Source organism: Peromyscus leucopus, chromosome 10, assembly GCF_004664715.2.
Source record: "Peromyscus leucopus breed LL Stock chromosome 10, UCI_PerLeu_2.1, whole genome shotgun sequence".
Classification (NCBI taxonomy): domain Eukaryota; kingdom Metazoa; phylum Chordata; class Mammalia; order Rodentia; family Cricetidae; genus Peromyscus; species Peromyscus leucopus.
Genome location: NC_051071.1, coordinates 73,253,763 through 73,273,124, shown reverse-complemented (window position 1 = coordinate 73,273,124; position 19,362 = coordinate 73,253,763). Strand labels below are relative to the sequence as shown.

Genomic DNA, 19,362 nt, shown 5'->3' with positions numbered 1-19,362 from the left:
AAAAGGTTGGAAAATCATTTATGATCAGGTTACCCAGGGAGTCTTAGACAAGGACAGAAAGGAAGAGTAACTGCAATAGTTCAGAGTATCCAACAAAAGGAGAGATGAGAAAGCTGGTCAGTCCAAGCCCTTGCTCCTTCTGAACCCAAAAGAGAATGTGACCCCTGTGTCTTAACTCTGAAAAAACACAACCAAGCTGATGGTAGAAATTCATGAAATAAGGAAGAGAGCTGGAGCTGGCCAAGAGAGTTCCATGGATGTGGAAACCTTATGCCATTGTGCCCAGGTTACAGGATCTAGCTCTAAAGGCAACACTGGCCAAAAGAAAACATTGCTTGCAAGGGTTAAAAGAATACTGACTGTTCAAAGGGAGAAAATTATAGGAACTGAAGCAGTTTCCAGCTCCTGCCAATACTTGGACTCAAAACAATCCTGAGTAGAAACCAAAGTTCACCTTGGATGAGATCAAGTGGGTTCAGGGTGACATGCCCTTTCCAAGGTTCACTTCAAACACCCTCTTTTTGCCTTGGATAGCACTTAATTGCAGTCTCTGCACATCTAGAATTTAAAGGCATATTGCCTCATTAACTTCCATACTGTAGTTTTTATTTTATAAAAACATCTTTATAAGGTATTCTAATCCCTCTCCAAGCCTACCTATTTAAAATTTCATTTTGGGTCTCTATTTTTAAATCTTATTTATTTCTCCATGCTGCATGAGTGTTTTCTCGGCGTGCGTGTGTGTGTGTGTGTGTGTGTGTGTGTGTGTGTGTGTGTGTGTGTGCCACATGCGTGCTTGGTGCATTCAGAAGCTAGAAGATGGATTAGGAAACGGGGACTGTATTACAGATGTCTGAGAGCCATGTGGGTGCTGGGATTCTAACCGGGTCCTCTGGAACAGCAACCAGAGCTCTTAACTGCAGAGCCAACACTTCAGACCAGGGTTTGGAGTGAAACTTTTATTTCTTTGTTTATTACTGTCTTTTTTATTTCTTTCTATTCCTTTACTGCTTCTTCTTTGTGATTGTTGACTTGTATACTTGAGACAGACTCTCACTATGTAGCTCTGCATATCCTCAAACCCTCTAAGTAGGCCTGGCTAGCCTTGAACTCATAGAAACATACCTGCATCTACCTCCTGAGTACTGGTATTAAAGGTGTGTGCCAGCTTGCCTCGCTAACTTTAACTTTTCCTTTTTAACTCTTTAAAAAATTATTTCATGTAGCCTGGAAGTGGTGGCTCACTCCTTTAATCCCAGAACTCTGGAGGCAGAAAGAAGGGGATCTCTGTGACTTCAAGAGCAGGTTGTATTACAGAATGTGTTCCATGACAGACAAGGCTACACAGAGAAAACTTGTCTCCAAAAAAAAAAAAAAGAAAAAAGTTATTTTATGTAAAAATAAAATATAAATGACAAAATAAATAAAACAGTAGCCAGACGTGGTAGTACACACCTTTAACCCTAGCACTCCAAGGGCAGATGCAGGTGGATCTCTGAGTTTCAATACAGCCTGGGCTACAGAGACAGTTCTAGGACAGCCAATGTTTATATGAAAAACCCATTCTCAAAAAATAAACAAACAAACAAATAAATCAACACACACACACACACACACACACACACACACACACACAAATTGTTTTGCCTACATGCATACCTCTGCACCACCTGCATGTCTGGTGTCCATGAGGCCAGAACTAGAGTCATCATGGTGGTACTGGGTTTTGAATCCATGTCCTCAGGAAAAGCAGTCATTGCTCTTAACCACTGAGTCATCTCTTGAGCCCATTGAGTCTTCCTTAAAGTCTTACTATTTGAGAAGTTGGTATACTATGTTTGAATTATATTAAACCTCTCTCCTAACTGTTCAGATTCACCTCTGCTCATTAGCCACCCAAGTTTGTGTCCTTTTCCCCCACCCTTCCAGTTCAATGTGAGCTGCCCAGATATTCTTGGATATGTAGCCTTCCACTGGAGTGTGGTAGACTTGCCACAAGCAATATTCTTATAAAAGATCTGGCTCTTCTCCCAACAGTATCAATTACTAATAGCTGCCCAGCTAGGGGTGGGACTCCAGGTTCACCTCTCCTCTCCATGCTGAGATTTGTTCTGGCTTGACCTTGCTGTCACAATCTGTCACAATCCATGGGAGTCATAGTACAGATGCCACGTGAAGCACACAGGTTCCTTGTAGTTATCTACCACCTCTAGCTCTTGCTAGCTTTTTTCAGCAATAACCTGAGCCTTGGAGGGATGGTATGTGATGTAGATGTCCCATTTATGACTTAGCATTGTTTATGCTCTGTACCTGAGCCAGTTGTGGGACTCTACACTAATCACTATCTACTCCAAAAGATTCTTGGTGAGACTTGAGATTCTTTAAGCTATTGGTATAGCTATTAGTCATTAGGAATCAGTTTAATGCAATAGTCATTTAGCAGAATATAGCAGTAGTTTCCCCCTTTGTTACATGTCCAGTCTGGACACAGATTTTTGACCCAAAACTGGTATCAACTATGAGCTTCTCTTATAAATTCAAAGGAAGGACAGTTTCTAAGGGTCAAGCACTCCAAACGACCACTTGGACTATAAAAACCATGCTATTCTTTGGTGACGGTTAATTTTTTTTAAATTGGAATTGTACTTGGTGGCCCCAGTTGAGAAGTTAAATATAAAGTATACGTTCAAACAGCTACATGAACAGACCACTTGTATTTGGTTATTTAGTATAGTTCATTTGAATCCCAGAGTATGTCTGTCAGAGACATTAGTTTCCATGTAACTTGGTAAGCATTAAACTGTTTTGACAGTATGTAGCTCCTAGGTTCAGCAACTTTGAAAATAAAATCCTACTTTTTCTTTAAAAAAAAAATGAATAAAAAATAGTCTCCTCAACATACAGAAATCACACTATGGCTAGAAGCATTCTTCCCATTCTAGATTAGTACTATCAAGTTATGTCTGAATTAGCTACCTGAGTAGTACAGTCCTGTTTTTACACTTAGAATTTGATCCTACCCAGGAGAAACACATAATATACAGGAGGATTATAGAATTAGATACATGACTTTATTCAAAAGCCATTCTATGAAGGGGAGATATAAAAATGAGTAAGGCGTGGCCTCTGCCCAAGAGGAGTTTAGTGTGGTGTGGGTGTAAGCTGTTGCTGAAAATGCAAATGAGTGTTACACCCTACCACAATGTTAAGACATGACTGCCATTTGATGTTGTATTCCTGGTGTTTAGGATTCCTGGATTTTTACTAACGTGACTAGAAAGGAAACCTGATGGTGGGATGATCCATGGCTATGAAACAGCAGTAGCTGATATGACCAGAAAACAAAGCTGGACACATGGCTCAGGAATAAGAGCACATACTGTTCTTGCAGAAGACCTGAGTACGATAAGAAGCTCCCAGTTTGGGTGGCTCATGACAACCTGTATCTCCAGTCCCAGGGTATCTGATAATATTACAATAATACTGAAAATGTATCTATTCTTTAACCCAGAATTCTTATATTAGAAAAGAATATAGATGTTTACTGTATTTTGAATTTTTTATTGTGTTATTGTAAATATGGGCTTTTTGAGGTATTCATGAGCCAGGACATGTATATGGAAGGCAGAGAAGAACAATTCTAATTAAATATTGCTTTGTTTTGCCTTTGTGAAAAATTTGTGTTATTTTCTCTAACTGCTTTCCTGCAAAACTAAAATACACAGATTTCTTTTTAGTGTGTGTGTGTGTGTGTGTGTGTGTGTGTGTGTGTGTGTGTGTTCGCCCATGTGGTAACATTGGGAGGGAAAGGTAGTAATAAGGAAGGCAAACTAATAAACTCTACAGTTTGTAAGCAACCACGTGGGAGAAGGATGGTGAGGTAACTTGAGTATTAGAATAAGAAATCCAGAACGTTGAGGAAAGCATGCCCAGGCTTTTTTCAAATACTGTATTTGAAAAAAGAAAACGAAGAGCAGGAAACAGAAAAGCTATACTTTTCTGAGTAAGGATCTGGGAAAGTCAGCAGGCAAAGCACATGGCTGCTGCTGCACTGCACAGACAGAGGAATACTGGGAAGAAAAAAGTGCATTAAAGGAGTAATTACTTCTCCCAGCACTTTAACTCAGCTTAAGGAGAACCGGTCTTCCTGAGGGGTGGATCCTTAGCCAGGTGACTGAGTAACCCAACTGGACCAAGCTTAAGGGAGGAGACAATAGCCTGTCCACACCCAAAGGTAGATTCCACACTTTTGACCAGAAGAAAATAACTTTCCCTTAATGGGCATCCAATACCATTGTAATACCAGCATCTATCCCTCTCTGACACCCAACACTGGGTGTTCCGGCACATGGGCACACTCGCACACTTCCTATGGGTGTTGGATATCTGAACTCAAGATCTTTTGCTTTTTTGACAGCACTCAGACTTTGAGTGACCCCAGCTCCAAGATTCACAGACTTTGTTTCTTTGGTTTGAAAAGTAATGTAGTATCACTTTCATAAATGTTGTTTTCTTTTTATCAACATGAGAAGATGTTCTCATTTTGAAAGTACTTATTTGCAAATAATAAACACTTCTGACTTCATTTACGTTAGCATAATTTGCAAAAAAAAGTAAGTGTTGTTTCACAAAACACATCACTTTATTTCAGAATATGTTTCAAATTGGAGGCAAGTAAAAACTGTCTAACCAATTGTCTTGTAACATTTATCAAAAGATTTTTATTTTAGATAAGTCTTTTTAAATAGTCATCCAAAGCTCCAAAGTGAAAATGGACAGTGTTTAGGATTCCTCTCCATTTTCAGTGGTATAGTGTTGGGAAATAATAATTTCACAATTGTTTGCTGATCTGGGATTGCTTTTAGCTTTATTTAAAAGACAACTGTTGCATCAATATATTAGGTTCTTTGGCATAGGTAACATCTACAGTTTTTTTTGAACGCATAATGATATTAATTCACATATTGGCATTAAATTATTCTTAATGCTTGATGGTGTTTTTTCATTTATATGCTTTATTATATATTGTGTGAAAGTGCTAAAGTTATAGAGAATTTTAATAATGATCACAAAACTATCCATGGAAGAGTTGTAGAGTTTGTTTTTGTTTGCTTGTTTTGTTTTTTCTTTAATTATCAAGAGCTAAAGGCTGCTAAGAAAACTATTGGCATGAAAAATTGAAAATGGACCTCCACCTCTTACCATATGCAAATGTTCATTTAACATGCTTTAAAAAATAAAGGTAAAACTTATATATAAGATGTTGATAAATGTGTGATAATATATTTGTTATCAAATTTGAAAATGGTTTTTCTGTTGAACTCAAAAGCAAGAACAGCTAAGCTAAACTTCATTAATTGGACTCATAAAAATGAAAAATTATCTGCATCAAAAAAACGTCATTGAAAGTACTGAAAAGAAAAAAATCACAAAGCTGGAGAATGCATTTGGAAGCCATATACCTCCAGCCCCCCCAAAAAAACTTAGATTTAAAAGAAAGGTCATAAGTACATAATGTGGAAGGGAAAACACATGGCATGACTCCATATAAACAAATCTGAACCCACATCAAAACTTATTCAGATGGACAGAGGATCTGAATAGACATTTTCCATGAAAGAGCTACAGCTGGCCAAAATGCATGGGGAAGTATGTTCAGCATCATTAAACATCATTAAAGTTATTCAGGCTCAGCTCAAAACAATTGAAAGCCACAATGAGATAGGGCTTCATCCTCTTAACTTCTTGTAATCAAGAGAGAAACAGTAGAGAGCAAGGGGGAATATCAGTATATGCTGTACTGTGCTGTGGATGGCAATCTGAGCAGCTCCTTGGAAACAGTTTGCCACTACCACAGACTTTAAAGATCCTGATTATTTGGCTCCTGTAGTTACATATCAAAGAGAAGTAAGAACAAATCCACACACACACACTTCTCCCAGGGAATTGGGATAGAGACTCAGTAGCAGGCAGGGTGGATCCCTATTTTCCCAGGTCCCCGCCCAGAGCCTGTTAAACTCCCGCGAGGTCCTGAAAGAAGTCTCCGCCCATGCTGCCTGCCTGCCCAGCTCCCTGGACTCCCTGTTGCCCAGCACTTTTCTGCTCACTCCAAGAACAGCTACGCGTTGCACGGGTGTCCCTATCTTCGCTGCCCACTCAGGAGCAACTCTGCCATCCTACTCCGGGGGGTTCCCACTGCAGGGCTCCCAGAGAGCACAGGTCAGAGTAAACTGGGTTCCGCCCAAGAGCGTGATGGTGCTTTCACCCATCCCCCCTTTCCTGTCCCAGCTTGCTCAGACCTCTTGCCCTTGCTCTCTGAGGTGGAGCCCACATAGGAGCTCATGGTTTGCTTGGTGCTGTGTGTGGGACACCACTGGAGCTTAAGCAAGGAGGCACCCTGGACTTTTTCTAATGATATTTTGCCTCACTGAGGGAATAATGAAAATAAGAGATTATGTACTTGGTGATGTGTGCAAAAGATACATGGACTGTAGAAAGAATTGATATCAAAATATAGAACAGGACAAATATATGGTACATGAATATTAATAAAAAACAATTGTAGTCAAAAATTGGGAACAAAGCTAATTTCTAAAGCTAATTAGAAATGAGGAAGTGTGGACTTTCTGTTACAAAATGGATTGAATATTTCATAAAAGAAACTTGGCTGCCTCCTATAACATGGCAGTACTTTAAACCTTTATAAACATCAAAGCCAGTCACAAAAGCACCACCCATTTTATACCAGCTACACAAAAAGCTCAGAAACAAGGATGTTTATGACACACAGAAGTCAAAGCCTGTGACAGAGAAAACCAGTCACCATTGCCTAACTCCATCTTTGGGATTCTGACAAGACATATGCATAGCTAAGCAGTCCAGCCATAATGTGGTCCCTTGCCCATCATTATCTTAGCTCCTATGCTCCTCAGAAATGTTAGTGCCCCCCTAGCTTGTAAATGGCCCTTGAGGACAGATTCCTCCTGGGTACCCCCAAAGCATCGGACAATTCTTTTCCCAGCAGAAGGTAACCAGGGAAATTCTAATTCTTATTGTTCATTCTCTCAATACTCTAATAATCAAGAGGGAGGCAGAGTGTCTCATTAGAATATATTCACTCCTGCCAGGGTGTCTAATTACAAGAAATCAGAATCCCGATTGGCTGGAACCATTGGAAAGTCTAAAAGAACAGGGCTTCTATCTAAAAATCAGTTTTAATTTAATTGCAGGTTTATAATCCTGAGGTTATACTATGGAACTATGAACCATTTATTTAAAATTATACAATAGTATGGTAAAGGAATGCTGTTGCCAACATTCATATGAAGACCCACTGAACTGTGATATTTTAAAAATATGACTCAACAGTTATGTCTTTTCTGTAAGTTCTTTATCAAGGAGGCTACATTAAAAGCAAAGAGACAGAGTTGGGGAGCTCTTTCTTTCCACTCTTCTCCAAGTACATTATACATTCAAGGTCACTGAGGAGTCGCTTCATATGTTCACATCTGCCTCCTGGTATTTGCACTTGGCATCCAGAAGCTGTGACTATCTTTGCTTTGGTGGGTACAAGTTATACTTTAACTAATTGACTATTACTCTGTCTAGATCTACAAGAGCTGGGTGATTGCCATTTGAAAGGCAGCTCTGGATTTAACCAAGATGTCTGTGAAAATGACAGCAGCCCTGCTCCTGCTCCAGCTGAGTGGCTTCTTTGGATCTGGGAGTGGTGGGAAGGTACTGGTATGGCCAATGGAATACAGCCATTGGTTCAACTTAAAGACAATCCTAGATGAACTTGTGAAGAAGGGACATGAAGTGACTGTTCTGATACCCTCAGCTTCCCTTTCTTATGAGGTCGAGAACACATCTGCTATTGAGTTTGAGACATATCCTTCATCCTTTTCCATGGCTGATTTGGAGGAACTTTACATGGACTCACTCAGGAAATGCATTTATGAATTGCCAAAGCAATCATTTTGGAGATACTTTTTAATGTTGCAAGAAGTGGTTTGGGTAGATTCAGATTATTTTGAAAGTCTCTGCAAAGATGTGGTTTTGAACAAGGAACTCATGACAAAACTACACAATTCAAGCTTTGATGTCATAGTAGCAGATCCTTTCATACCCTGCGGTGACCTGCTGGCTGAGATTCTCAAGATACCACTTGTGTACAGTCTCCGCTTCTTTCCTGGATCCACATATGAAAAGTACAGTGGAGGACTCCCACTGCCTCCTTCCTATGTGCCTCCTGCTATGTCAGAATTGAGTGATGGAATGACATTCATGGAGCGGGTGCAAAATGTAATCTATGTGCTTTGTTTTGACCTTTGGTTTCAAACATTTAATGAGAAGAAGTGGAATCAGCTTTACAGTCAAGTATTGGGTAAGTGCCTATTTAGTTTGGATTGTTGCTTTCTAAATTTGCTGTGTTATTGAAAGTGATGTTGATAGAACAGGATTGCCAACAAGAAGAATTTATCTCTCCTAAGTAAAAATTCTGTGAAATTCTCTGCCAAATTCAAAGCATTGTAGAAAAACTTATGTCCCAATATCAGTTGCAAAGCCTTTTCTATGACTAGCACAGGACATTTCAGAAAGGCATACATCCACAAAACAAAGTTTTGAGAATTTCTCTAAGAAATAACATATCCACAAGACATTTTTACCTCATGTTTTAAAATGATAGCTTTACAGGTGAAGTATCATCATCATCATCACCACCACCACCACCACCACCATCATCATCCTATTGCTGTCATTACTTTTATTATCATGACTATGCACATAAACACTTGTGTCATAGGTGGGATGCTTTTGCTCTGTGTTACATATGTGGATGTCAGATTCAGATTTGTTGAGTTTTTACCTCCATCTTTATTTGGATGCTCAGGATCAATTCAGGTGTTCAGAAGTGCATGGGGACTGAATTCAAGTCATTAAGCATGCATGTTAAACACTTTAACCATTTAACACATTTCACTTGTCCCTAAAACAGTAGCTTTAAACAAACTCAATGTTTTCATGATGTGCACATTAGACTGAAGACCATTAAGTATCTCTAGCATAGGGATCTACACAACATTGAGAACTTTTCCCTTTTATACATTAGTTTTCTCATTTATAATTTGAAATATTTTCTCATTTCACCTGCTAAATTTCTGCACAGCTGTGAATACACTGTCTATATAATGAGCACAGAAAATGTGTGAATTTAAAATTTTGGAGAATCTATGTTTATTTATTAGGAGTGTTGAAATTGTGTTCAAAATGTATAACATTAAAGTATAGAAGTAAAGGCTACTAATTACAGTGTTTTAAAATATACCTAATGACTAAACATCTCTCTTTTCATATTTTAAAACTTGTTATCCTTATTATCTGCAAACAAACATACCCAGACATAATTATTACACAGTCAATTGGGAATCAAGAGCAGTATGAGGACAAGGAACTCATGCATAATAGAACTTATCATGTAGATCAGCAAGAGCAATATAGAGAGAATATGTCTCCAAATGAAGTGCTGAAGCTGAATCCCCACAAATGTGTACACTGGGCGTGACAGCACACACCTGGTCCTTGCAGTTGAGACATGGAGGAAGAGGATGTGGAGTTCAAGGTCAGCTTTGGCTACATAGTAACATAGGGACCACCCTGGACTCCATCAGACTATCTCAAAACAACGCAAAACAGCACAAAATCTCAGTTCCCTTAGAGGAGCACAAATCAAGGTTCCAGCAGCTAAACAGGGAAATCTTGATGGAGAATAGCAGGGAAAAGTATTTCCCTATGACATACAGGATTCATAGATAATGGCATTGATTATGCTTAAATAGCATATTTAGATATATGGTAGTCATGAATTTCCAAGGTGTGTTGCAGATGTGTTATGTTTTCCCAAGTTACTTGTACAGTGACGTCATATATCTCTAAGCATAAGGATGAGAAACACAGATATTACAAACTTGTGTCAAACATTATACACTCAGATATGCATAGATAGAGAAAGAGAGAGAGATACATAGATATGCAAATGTGTTTTATATCCCAGCCACATACTTGTAAACAACTCTGGCTATGTTATCAAAAGTGTTTCAGGAGACTTCCTGGCATATTCATCTTCCCCTGACACTTATGTCATGGGTTAAACCTTCCCTGTTCTGATCCCTCTTCAGGAAGACCCACAACACTCACCGAGATGATGGGGAAGGCAGATATATGGCTCATTCGAACCTACTGGGATTTGGAATTTCCTCACCCTCTCTTACCCAATTTTGATTTTGTTGGAGGACTCCACTGCAGACCTGCCAAGCCTCTGCCTAAGGTAAACATAGTGCCATTTGTTTGCTTCTGTTTGCCTTGCATTTTCAGCAAGAGTGATTATATTTTATTACTTCAGAATGGTTGTCAAACTCAGAGAATCACAGGAATTTAGATAAAGAAAGCTGCCTACAGAAACACCCGTATCTATTCCATCACAAGATAAGAATTTCCTTTGGATTACATTAATTCAGCAAGAATCTGTTTTTAAAAAGTTTTCTTATATTTGAGTGTAAAAAAACACAAAAGTACTAAATGCAGGAGAGGTCCAAAAGCCAAGTCCTATACAAAGTGATCTGAGAAAATCATAGATGGGTGTGAACAAAGAAAAACTCATTTTCATAAGTCACAATGGCTCTATTTACTTTCTTGATCAATCACACAAGTGAAAACACACTCCTGCACAAACACACACACACACACACACACACACACACACATTTGCAGTAACAGACACAATAATGTAAATTGACGGCATAAAGTAAATTCTTTCCAATGAAACTAACATCTGTTACAAAGAACATGAATGAAAAGACAGTGGACATTCTTAACAAAATGAGGAATAGATTTGTGGTCCATGAATTCCACTCCTGAGTATGTATGTGAAAGAACTGAATGGAGGACCTCTATGAGACAGTAATGCAAGGATGGCCATAGCATCACTATTCCTGAAGGGATGGGTGCTAAGGGTTTGAATAACAATGGCTCCCATAGGCTCAAAAACTTGAATGTTTGGTTCCCAGTTGGTGAACTGTTTAGGAAGGATTAGGAGGTGTGGTTTATTTGGAGAAAATGTGTCTCAGGAGGTAGACTATGAGGTTTCAAAAAGCCAAACCATGCCTGGTCTCTTTCTGTCTGTCTGCAGCTTAGGGTTCAGATTAAGTTTTGGGATACTATTCCAGTGCCATGCCTGCCTGCCTGCATGGTGCTCCCCACCATGATGCTCATTAACTAACCCTCTGAAACTTTAAACAAGCCTCCAATTAAATGCTTTCTTTTATAAATTGCCTTAATCATGGTGTCTCCTCACAATATTAAAACAGTAAGAAAGGTTGAAGCAACCTAGATATCACTAGAATTGCTGATAAAAATTAGATAGTATACAAATACAAACAAATATCACTAAAACTTTAAAATCTAGGGTCTAGAGATGCATGGTATTACCTTTAATGACAGTATAATAAGTAAACTAGCCAATGAACAAAACAGAAATTAAAAAAAGATACCTTACATAAATTCCCTAGACTTGTCACAGTAATAGAAACAGAATGCAGGTATTTGGTGGCCAAGGGACTGAGGAAGGAGAAAGAGAACTTGAATTTAATATCAACAAATCTTGCTTTTTAAGATGAAAATGTTCCAGAACTGTTTGTATGAGTGTGAATATGTGTAACACAGAGAACTGTAACCTTACAGTTGGCTACAACTGTACATCTTATATGTGGATGTGAATAGTTTTTAAGCACCCACTACCCTAATCATCTCTAATGCTGCTCAGTTTCTTTCTGCTGTGGAATGTCATTCTGTGTGCTGTGAATGTGTGTTGCTCTGATTGGTTGATAAATAAAAATGCTGATTGTCCAGTAGCCAGGCAGGAAGTATAGGCAAGACAAGCAGACAAGGAGAATTCTGGGAAGAGGAAGACTGAGTCATGAGTTGCCAATCAGACACAGAGGAGGCAAGATGGCAAGGCAGAACTGAGAAAAGGTACCAAGCCATATGGCTAAACATAGATAAGAATTATGGGTTAATTTAAGTGTACGAGCTAATCAGTTATAAGCCTGAGCTAATGGCTGAGCAGTAATGATTAATATAAGCCTCTGTGTGTTTACTTGGGGGATGCAAGTGGGAGAGATTTGTCCCAACTGTCAGCCACCTGGGACACAGGAAAACTTCCAACTACATCTTCCTATGAATGTTGGTGTCAGTTTCTATGCACATTATTTGGTGTTGCTGCTGTTAGTGATGAGCTGATATTTCATTAACAGGAAATAGAAGACTTCGTCCAGTCTTCTGGAGAACATGGTGTTGTGGTGTTTTCCCTGGGGTCCATGGTGGGTGCCCTAACAGAAGAAAGGGCCAATGTGATTGCAGCAGGCCTTGCTCAGATTCCACAGAAGGTGAGATACAGTGTCTCCGTGTTGTATCCTCACTAAGATGGTCAATTCCTGTTCCGGTGTGAGGGCAGAAACCGCCTGTGTGAAACTGAAGCTGTCTTGATAGCTCTAGCTCATCTCTGAAGTCACCTATGACACAGAAATACAGGGGACAAATGCCAAATAGTAGGTGGTGTTTTGATTAATAACTTTGTTATTAACATTGTGTTCAGAACAAAACTTAACAAGTGTTTGTGAACTTGATGTTAGGAAGGTGTTATAGGCAGAAACACAGAATCTGCCTTGATATTTCCTCTGTTCTCTTGGAGCATGTTTGAGGACTTTGCACACACCACACTGTAATCAAACTGCAATTAAATTGTAAGTAAGCAGGCACTCAAAATTGACAGTGGTGGGACGTGAGAGGTGGCTTATCTTTTACAGCATGTGTTGCTTACCCCGAGGACCTGAACTTAGTTCTGAGCCCCCATGCCTGACAGCACACAGCTGCCTATAACTGCATCTCATGGGATGCAGAGCACTCTTTGGGCCTCAGATGACACTTACACACCCATCCCATACATATGAACAGGGGGGGGGGCTAACTTACACATAAATAAAAGGAAGTCCTTATCTTAAAAAGGGAATTTTTGCTCTTCTGGTTTCTTTGTTTTTCTTTTATCTTATTTTAATTTTATTATTTAGATGCCTATTTGTTTTTCTAAGGAGAAAAAGGCATAGATTTCAATGAGAGGAGTGTGGAAGAATATCCAGAAGGGGTTAGTGGGGAATCCACAATGAAAATATATTTTATGGATAAAAAAATCTCTTTTCAATAAATGGAAAATAGACAAAAGAAATAAAATGCAAAATCAAAAGATGGGGTTTGTATCATAGTCCTATGTTCCTGTGTAATTTTGGCCAATGTGATCACCTGTACTGAAAATAGGGCTATGCTGGTATATTTCCCTTGCTAATCCAAGACATAGGTAGGAGAGAATTTTCCAGCCCCCAAGTTCACCTTTGGGACTGAGCTTGCTAATGCTGAAAAGGGGGTAACTTGGGGACTTGCTTCTTAAAGGGACCACGTGCTTAGACAGTGTCACATTTCAAGGGCCTGAGCCAATAAAATACCTATGACAAAAGTAATTATAAGTAACTCAGATACCATGGACAACAGCTATAGTAAATTTAGAAAATAAAAAGTGCTGTAAATATATGCTGGAAAAACAAAATTGGCTTTATAGTAGTAACTTTCATGTATTGTTAAACTGCAATTAACATTCACACATTTCTTACCTACTGCTTGACATTGCTGGACCTGCCTTTGTCTAAGTTGCTGTTGATTAAATGTTAAGGTGGCATGCTGACACTTGGATAAACATGAGAATAAATGCAGGAGAGTGAAGAGTATTGCATCCTTGCTGCAGTAGTTCTTTATGATTCCCATCATCCATCCTCACCTCCTGGCTCTTTGACACTGGGCATTTGTCTTCATTGATTGCTAATCTATCCAGAATTTTAGCAGGAGTACCTTGACATTTGATCAAAGTAATAAGAGGCTAGCTTCATCTTAACAGGTTCTTTGGCGATTTGAAGGCAAGAAGCCAGACACCTTGGGCTCCAACACTAGGCTCTACAAATGGATCCCACAGAACGACCTTCTCGGTAAGCATCAGGAAAGACCTGAGACATGAGGAATGACCGGTCAACACTAATGCATTTATGACAGCTGTGATCTAGTCCTGGGGAGAATGTATACAAGAACTAATGGAAATATTCTTCTAGTAACATTTGAGATGGGAGAATCTATTTTTATCTCTACTGTATTTGCCATTCAGATACATGAAGTCACTTCTTCTTTCTCTCCACCTCCTATGTCTATAACTTACATCGACCATTTCCCCTACTGGAAAGCAATTGTAAATGCCAGTGGGGATGGTATTCTTTCATTAATGACTCTTCATTTACTATGCTCCTCCCAAGACCCCACAACATGAAATAGTACCCCGTGATGAAATTTCCTCAGTCTGATTCCATCACAATGAGCACCCAACCCTCCTGTGTGAAGCCAACCCATCCAGAGTAGTGGCTTCACTGTTCCTTTAAGAGAACACCCTCTCCTGAACCACAGCCTGTACTTGCACAAGCTGTTTGCTGCACTTGAGAGGAGCTCTGCCCTTTTTGTCCATTGCACAAAATCATTCTGCTTCCACACTGCACCTCCTCTATGTGGCCTTCACTTAATCTCTGTGGACTTGTGGTGTTCCTTGATCTAAGACATGGGAGGAATTCAGTGCAGTCCTGAGGTTATGATAATGTTATCTAATGAATATTAACCCTTTCTGTGCCTTTCTCCCCTGCCTCTCATTTTCTATCTCAGAGTCATGATGAATGCTTGCCTTTAATTTCTACCCTTCCTAGGTCATCCTAAAACCAGAGCTTTTATAACTCATGGTGGCACCAATGGCATCTATGAGGCAATCCACCACGGGATCCCTGTGGTTGGCATTCCTTTGTTTGGAGACCAGTTTGATAATGTTGTTCGTATGAAGACCAAAGGAGCAGGTGTTAGACTGGACTTTCTCACAATGTCCAGTACAGATTTGGTTGGTGCAGTGAAGACAGTCACTAATGACCCTTCGTAAGTACAGTGATTTTGTTCAAGTGGCACTGGTCCAGATAGGTTCTCTCCAAGGTCACAGTAGAATTCATCTGATCATTAGTCTAAGTTTGAAAACAACAACAATATACAACTCACTCTGTCAATCAAGACTGCAAACTACCCCTGTTGATTTGCTGTACCAGAAGTTAGTTTAGAATGATTTGATGATGGAAAGGACACAATTTCTCCAAAGATGATCAAATCAACAAACGGGATAATGAAGCTAAATTTAAAATATTTCAAGTCAATGACTAAAATTTCTGAAACTCTTGTTGTTTGTTTAAATAATACTTACTCACTGACCAAAGTAGAATAATTGTGCATATATGTGCATATGTATATAGATATATATATATATGTATAATATGTAATGACCAAATAAAATACTTACCATTTCCATCTCCTTGGACATTTATAATTTTATTTTTGTCAGTGTAGAAAGTCCCCTCTTCCACATTCCACAAGTTACAGGAAGACATGTAACTTGTAATTCAGTCACTGACTCACTATAGAGTGCTCTCCTGCTAGCCAGTGACAGGATGCATGTGTTAGCTGATGTTTCTCTATCCCCACAAACTCTCTCCATTCCTAGACTCTGCTTACCACTGTTCTACACTCTCCTTCTAGAAATCAACTCTGCAGTTTCCACACAGTGATGAGATTGTACAGTGTTTTCATTTAGAGCTTAGTTTGTATGACTTAGTATAATATCCTCTGGTTTCATCCTTATTATTATAAAGACAAGATTTCCTTCTTTATAATTGTTGAATAATATTCAACTATGTTTTCATACCACGTTTTATTTCTCCATCATCCCTCAATGTACTAGCTACTGTACTGAATTAGACTCCAGCATTCACTTCTGTTAGTAATACTCATCCTCCTGCCATTGATCAGCCTGTCAGCCTGACTTTCAATTCCCAGAAGCTACATTATAAAAGCAGAGAACTGACTCCCATAAGTTTTCCTCCACACATGCTGCATGGTACACGCCACACCCTCAGGGCCCCATAGAGGCACAATTAGAATGTGGAAAGGTAAAAATTAAATGACAAGTACCACATCCTCTGTATCCTTGTCATTCCTGTGCTTCTGCCTCTGTTAGAAGTACTAGCGGTGGAATTTAGGCCCTTGAGCTTTCTAGACAAGCAAACAATGAGCTGCATCTCAGCCCTTATGTCGTCTTTGTGTAAAGTATGTCGCTTTCTCACCAGCTACCCATTTTCATTAATTCATAGCATTTCTATTGAGTTTACAAAGAATGTTGGCACAGTATCTTCACAAAAGCATCAATGGATCATCTTCAGACTGGGTTGAACCATCCACCTTGCAGTGTTTGAAACAGCTTACTAATATTTCCTCTGCTGGAAAGATTTACTTCCCCAAATGATATCCCATTTCGGTTTTGGAAAGAATTTTTCAGAAAATGCCAACCTCGAGGCAAACTTTCAAACATGTCCCAATCAAAACCACACTGTATCTAGAGCTAATATAAGGAATGTACTGAGTCTTGTGATGCTTTCCCTGAACCTTCCATAGGCTTGATGCACTTAACTAAACTAATTGGTTTTCCATATTGCTATCTTTAGCTATAAGGAGAATGCCATGCGATTATCAAGAATCCACCACGATCAGCCAGTGAAGCCCCTGGACAGAGCCGTCTTCTGGATTGAGTATGTCATGCGCAACAAAGGAGCCAAGCACCTTCGTGTGGCAGCACATGACCTCACCTGGTTCCAGTACCACTCTCTGGATGTGCTTGGATTCCTGCTGGCCTGTGTGGTGACTGTGATGCTCATCATCATGAAGTGTTGCCTCTTTTGTTGTCAGAAGTTTGCTAAAGCTGGAAAGAAGAAGAAAAGGGAGTAGCTGAAGTGGGTAGGATGGACACACGGACCCCACACACACACACACACACACACAGTGTATCCCGGCAAGCGATGCTGTGGTGGCAGGGTCCTTCATCCTGTGATGAGACAGGTTTTCAGTCTTCTTTGTCTAGTCATAGGAATTTTTTTTCTCCCAGGGAATTAATAATTCTTCTGCACTTAATTGTATTTCAAGCCAATGATAAAATTGAAAAGTAAACAAAGTTCAATTGAAATAGTCAACATGAGTAGGCAAAGGAATTTTAGAAATTCATTTTTACTGTTTTAAAGTTATGCCAAACAATACTATGGCTGAGGTGATGGCTCCATGGGTAACACACTTGTCTGTCCAGACATCCCCCCTTAGTTTGGATCTGCAGAACCCATATGAAAGCTGTCTCTAGTAGCATCTATAACCCCAGTGTAAGCAAACCAGGCAAGGCAGAAACAGAGTTGCCTCAAGCTTGCAGGCCAAGTAGCCTGCTGTTGAGCAAAAGATACCCTGCCTCATAAAGTGTGGAAGGAGAAAAATAACACTGGATGTTGTACTCACACATCCCGTTGCTTGCCATTTTATAGGTGCGCCCCAACTCTCAAATGAGCACACCCATGTAAAATACACATTCACACACTTCAAACTCACACACACTCTAAAGAATGAAGGGGGCTCAGAGGTTGTTTGTGGATGCAAGATCGCCAAGAAGCCCTCTATGCTATCAACATGGTTTTGCAAGTATGGAACAAGTTTTAACTTTACTTATTGTAGACTTTGGAGTATGAATTTCTAGGTAAAGAGTTCAGGATTGGAGCTGTGTAAAAATCCTGATGTTACATTTGTCTTTGGGAGACCAGTATTGGTGCTGGTCTCATGCTAGGCACGAAGCCTCTGGATGACCTTCTACTTAAGAGTCTACCAAGATTGGACTCAGGCTAGAGAGATAAGATCGGCAGTTAGGAACACGAGCTACTCTTCCAGAGCACCCAGATTCCATTCCCATCATCCATATAGTGGTTCACAATGCTCAGTAACACCAGTTCCACAGGATCTGATGCCCTCTTCTGGCCTCTGTTGGCACTGCATTCATGTGTTGCAGAGACAATTCAGACTCAGCACACATACATATTAAATAAAAATAAATATTAAAGAAAATACTTGGTCTCATGAAAAGAATTTTGTTTCCACTTAACCCTTTAAAAAGAATAATGAAATTGCCTCATTACCATAATTAATCTTTGGGAACAGATGTAAACTTTCCATTTTATGATTTGATAGCACAACAAAAATTCAAAAATGTATGTTTTCACTATTTTAGTGGGTAGCTGTGTATATGTCTGTGTGTCCCTTTTTATATATTTACAGAATATAATTTACCTATGTTCTTCACATTTATGTTGTGACTTCAGTATTTCTATAGAAGATGTTTTGAAATAATGACTATATGCTGGGAAGATAGCTCAGTGGTTAGAGTGTTTGCTGTGCCAGAATTAGGACTTGGGTCAAGTTTCCATCACATGTGCGGAAACCAGGCATGTTTGTGGGAATGTCTATAACATACATCCTGGGAAGGTGGATCCCAGAACTTACTGGCCACCCAGCCTAAGAGAAGTGGCCAACCTCAGGTTCAGTGATATATACTGTCTTTAGTGAATAAGATAGCAGGTAAGAGAACAGGCAAGAGACTGGGCGTCCTCTGTCTTCTGCATACACATATATTAGTGCACGCATACATATTCACATGTATGGTGGTATTTTATTTGTACTGAAATGTGATTTTCATTGTAAGTTAATAAATAAAGTTGCCCAGGGGTCAGAGCTATTAGGCCATAGCAAGAGCATGGTGGTGGTGGCGGCGGCAGCGGCGGCGGCGGCGGCGGCGGCGGCGGCACACGCCTTTAATCCCAGTGCTTGGTAGACAGAGCTAGGTAGATCTCTGTGTGTTCAGGGATACAGCCAGCATTGGAGACATATGCCTTTAAGACCTGGAAGGCTGTACATACAGGCAGTGACGAGGCAGTCGTGTGTTTGGGTTTACAACCAATGAGAAGGCAGAACAAAAAGACTATATTAAAGACAAACACACAGGAAGTAGCTCTCTTTTGGAGAGGTAGGAGCACCACAGGAGTAAGGGTAAGGTTTTAGCTCTGAGCTCTGACCTCTTGGCTTTCTCTTTTACATTGGTTCTGTGTTTCTTATTTAATAAGACGGTTGGTTACATCTACACACATGCCTACTCACATGGTATAGGTATATACAAACACACACACACACACACACACACACACACACACACACACACACACACGCACATAGACATACACACAACACATACAGAGAAATAATGATCAATACTCCATAACCTATAATTGTGAAAATCATGTGTGATGGCCAATCTTAACTGTCAATTTGCAT

General features: G+C 39.6%; 1 protein-coding gene across 2 annotated transcripts in view; it reads left to right on the top strand.

Moving 5' to 3' along the window:
• The window catches only part of LOC114708219 (UDP-glucuronosyltransferase 2B31-like), a 46,363-nt gene extending 28,025 nt beyond the window's left edge, over window positions 1–18,338 (top strand). The window contains exons 1-7 of one of the 2 annotated variants that reach the window (XM_028891367.2): window positions 6,039–6,219; window positions 7,609–8,386; window positions 10,179–10,327; window positions 12,312–12,443; window positions 14,000–14,087; window positions 14,844–15,063; window positions 16,674–18,338. In XM_028891367.2, the coding sequence (XP_028747200.1) occupies window positions 7,663–8,386; window positions 10,179–10,327; window positions 12,312–12,443; window positions 14,000–14,087; window positions 14,844–15,063; window positions 16,674–16,953 (1,593 nt within the window). In that variant the 5' untranslated portion in view covers window positions 6,039–6,219; window positions 7,609–7,662 and the 3' untranslated portion in view covers window positions 16,954–18,338. Of the gene's footprint in view, window positions 1–6,038; window positions 6,220–7,608; window positions 8,387–10,178; window positions 10,328–12,311; window positions 12,444–13,999; window positions 14,088–14,843; window positions 15,064–16,673 lie in introns of those variants that run through there. The other variant, XM_028891456.2, reaches the window with a different exon arrangement.
• The last annotated feature ends 1,024 nt before the right edge of the window (window positions 18,339–19,362 follow it).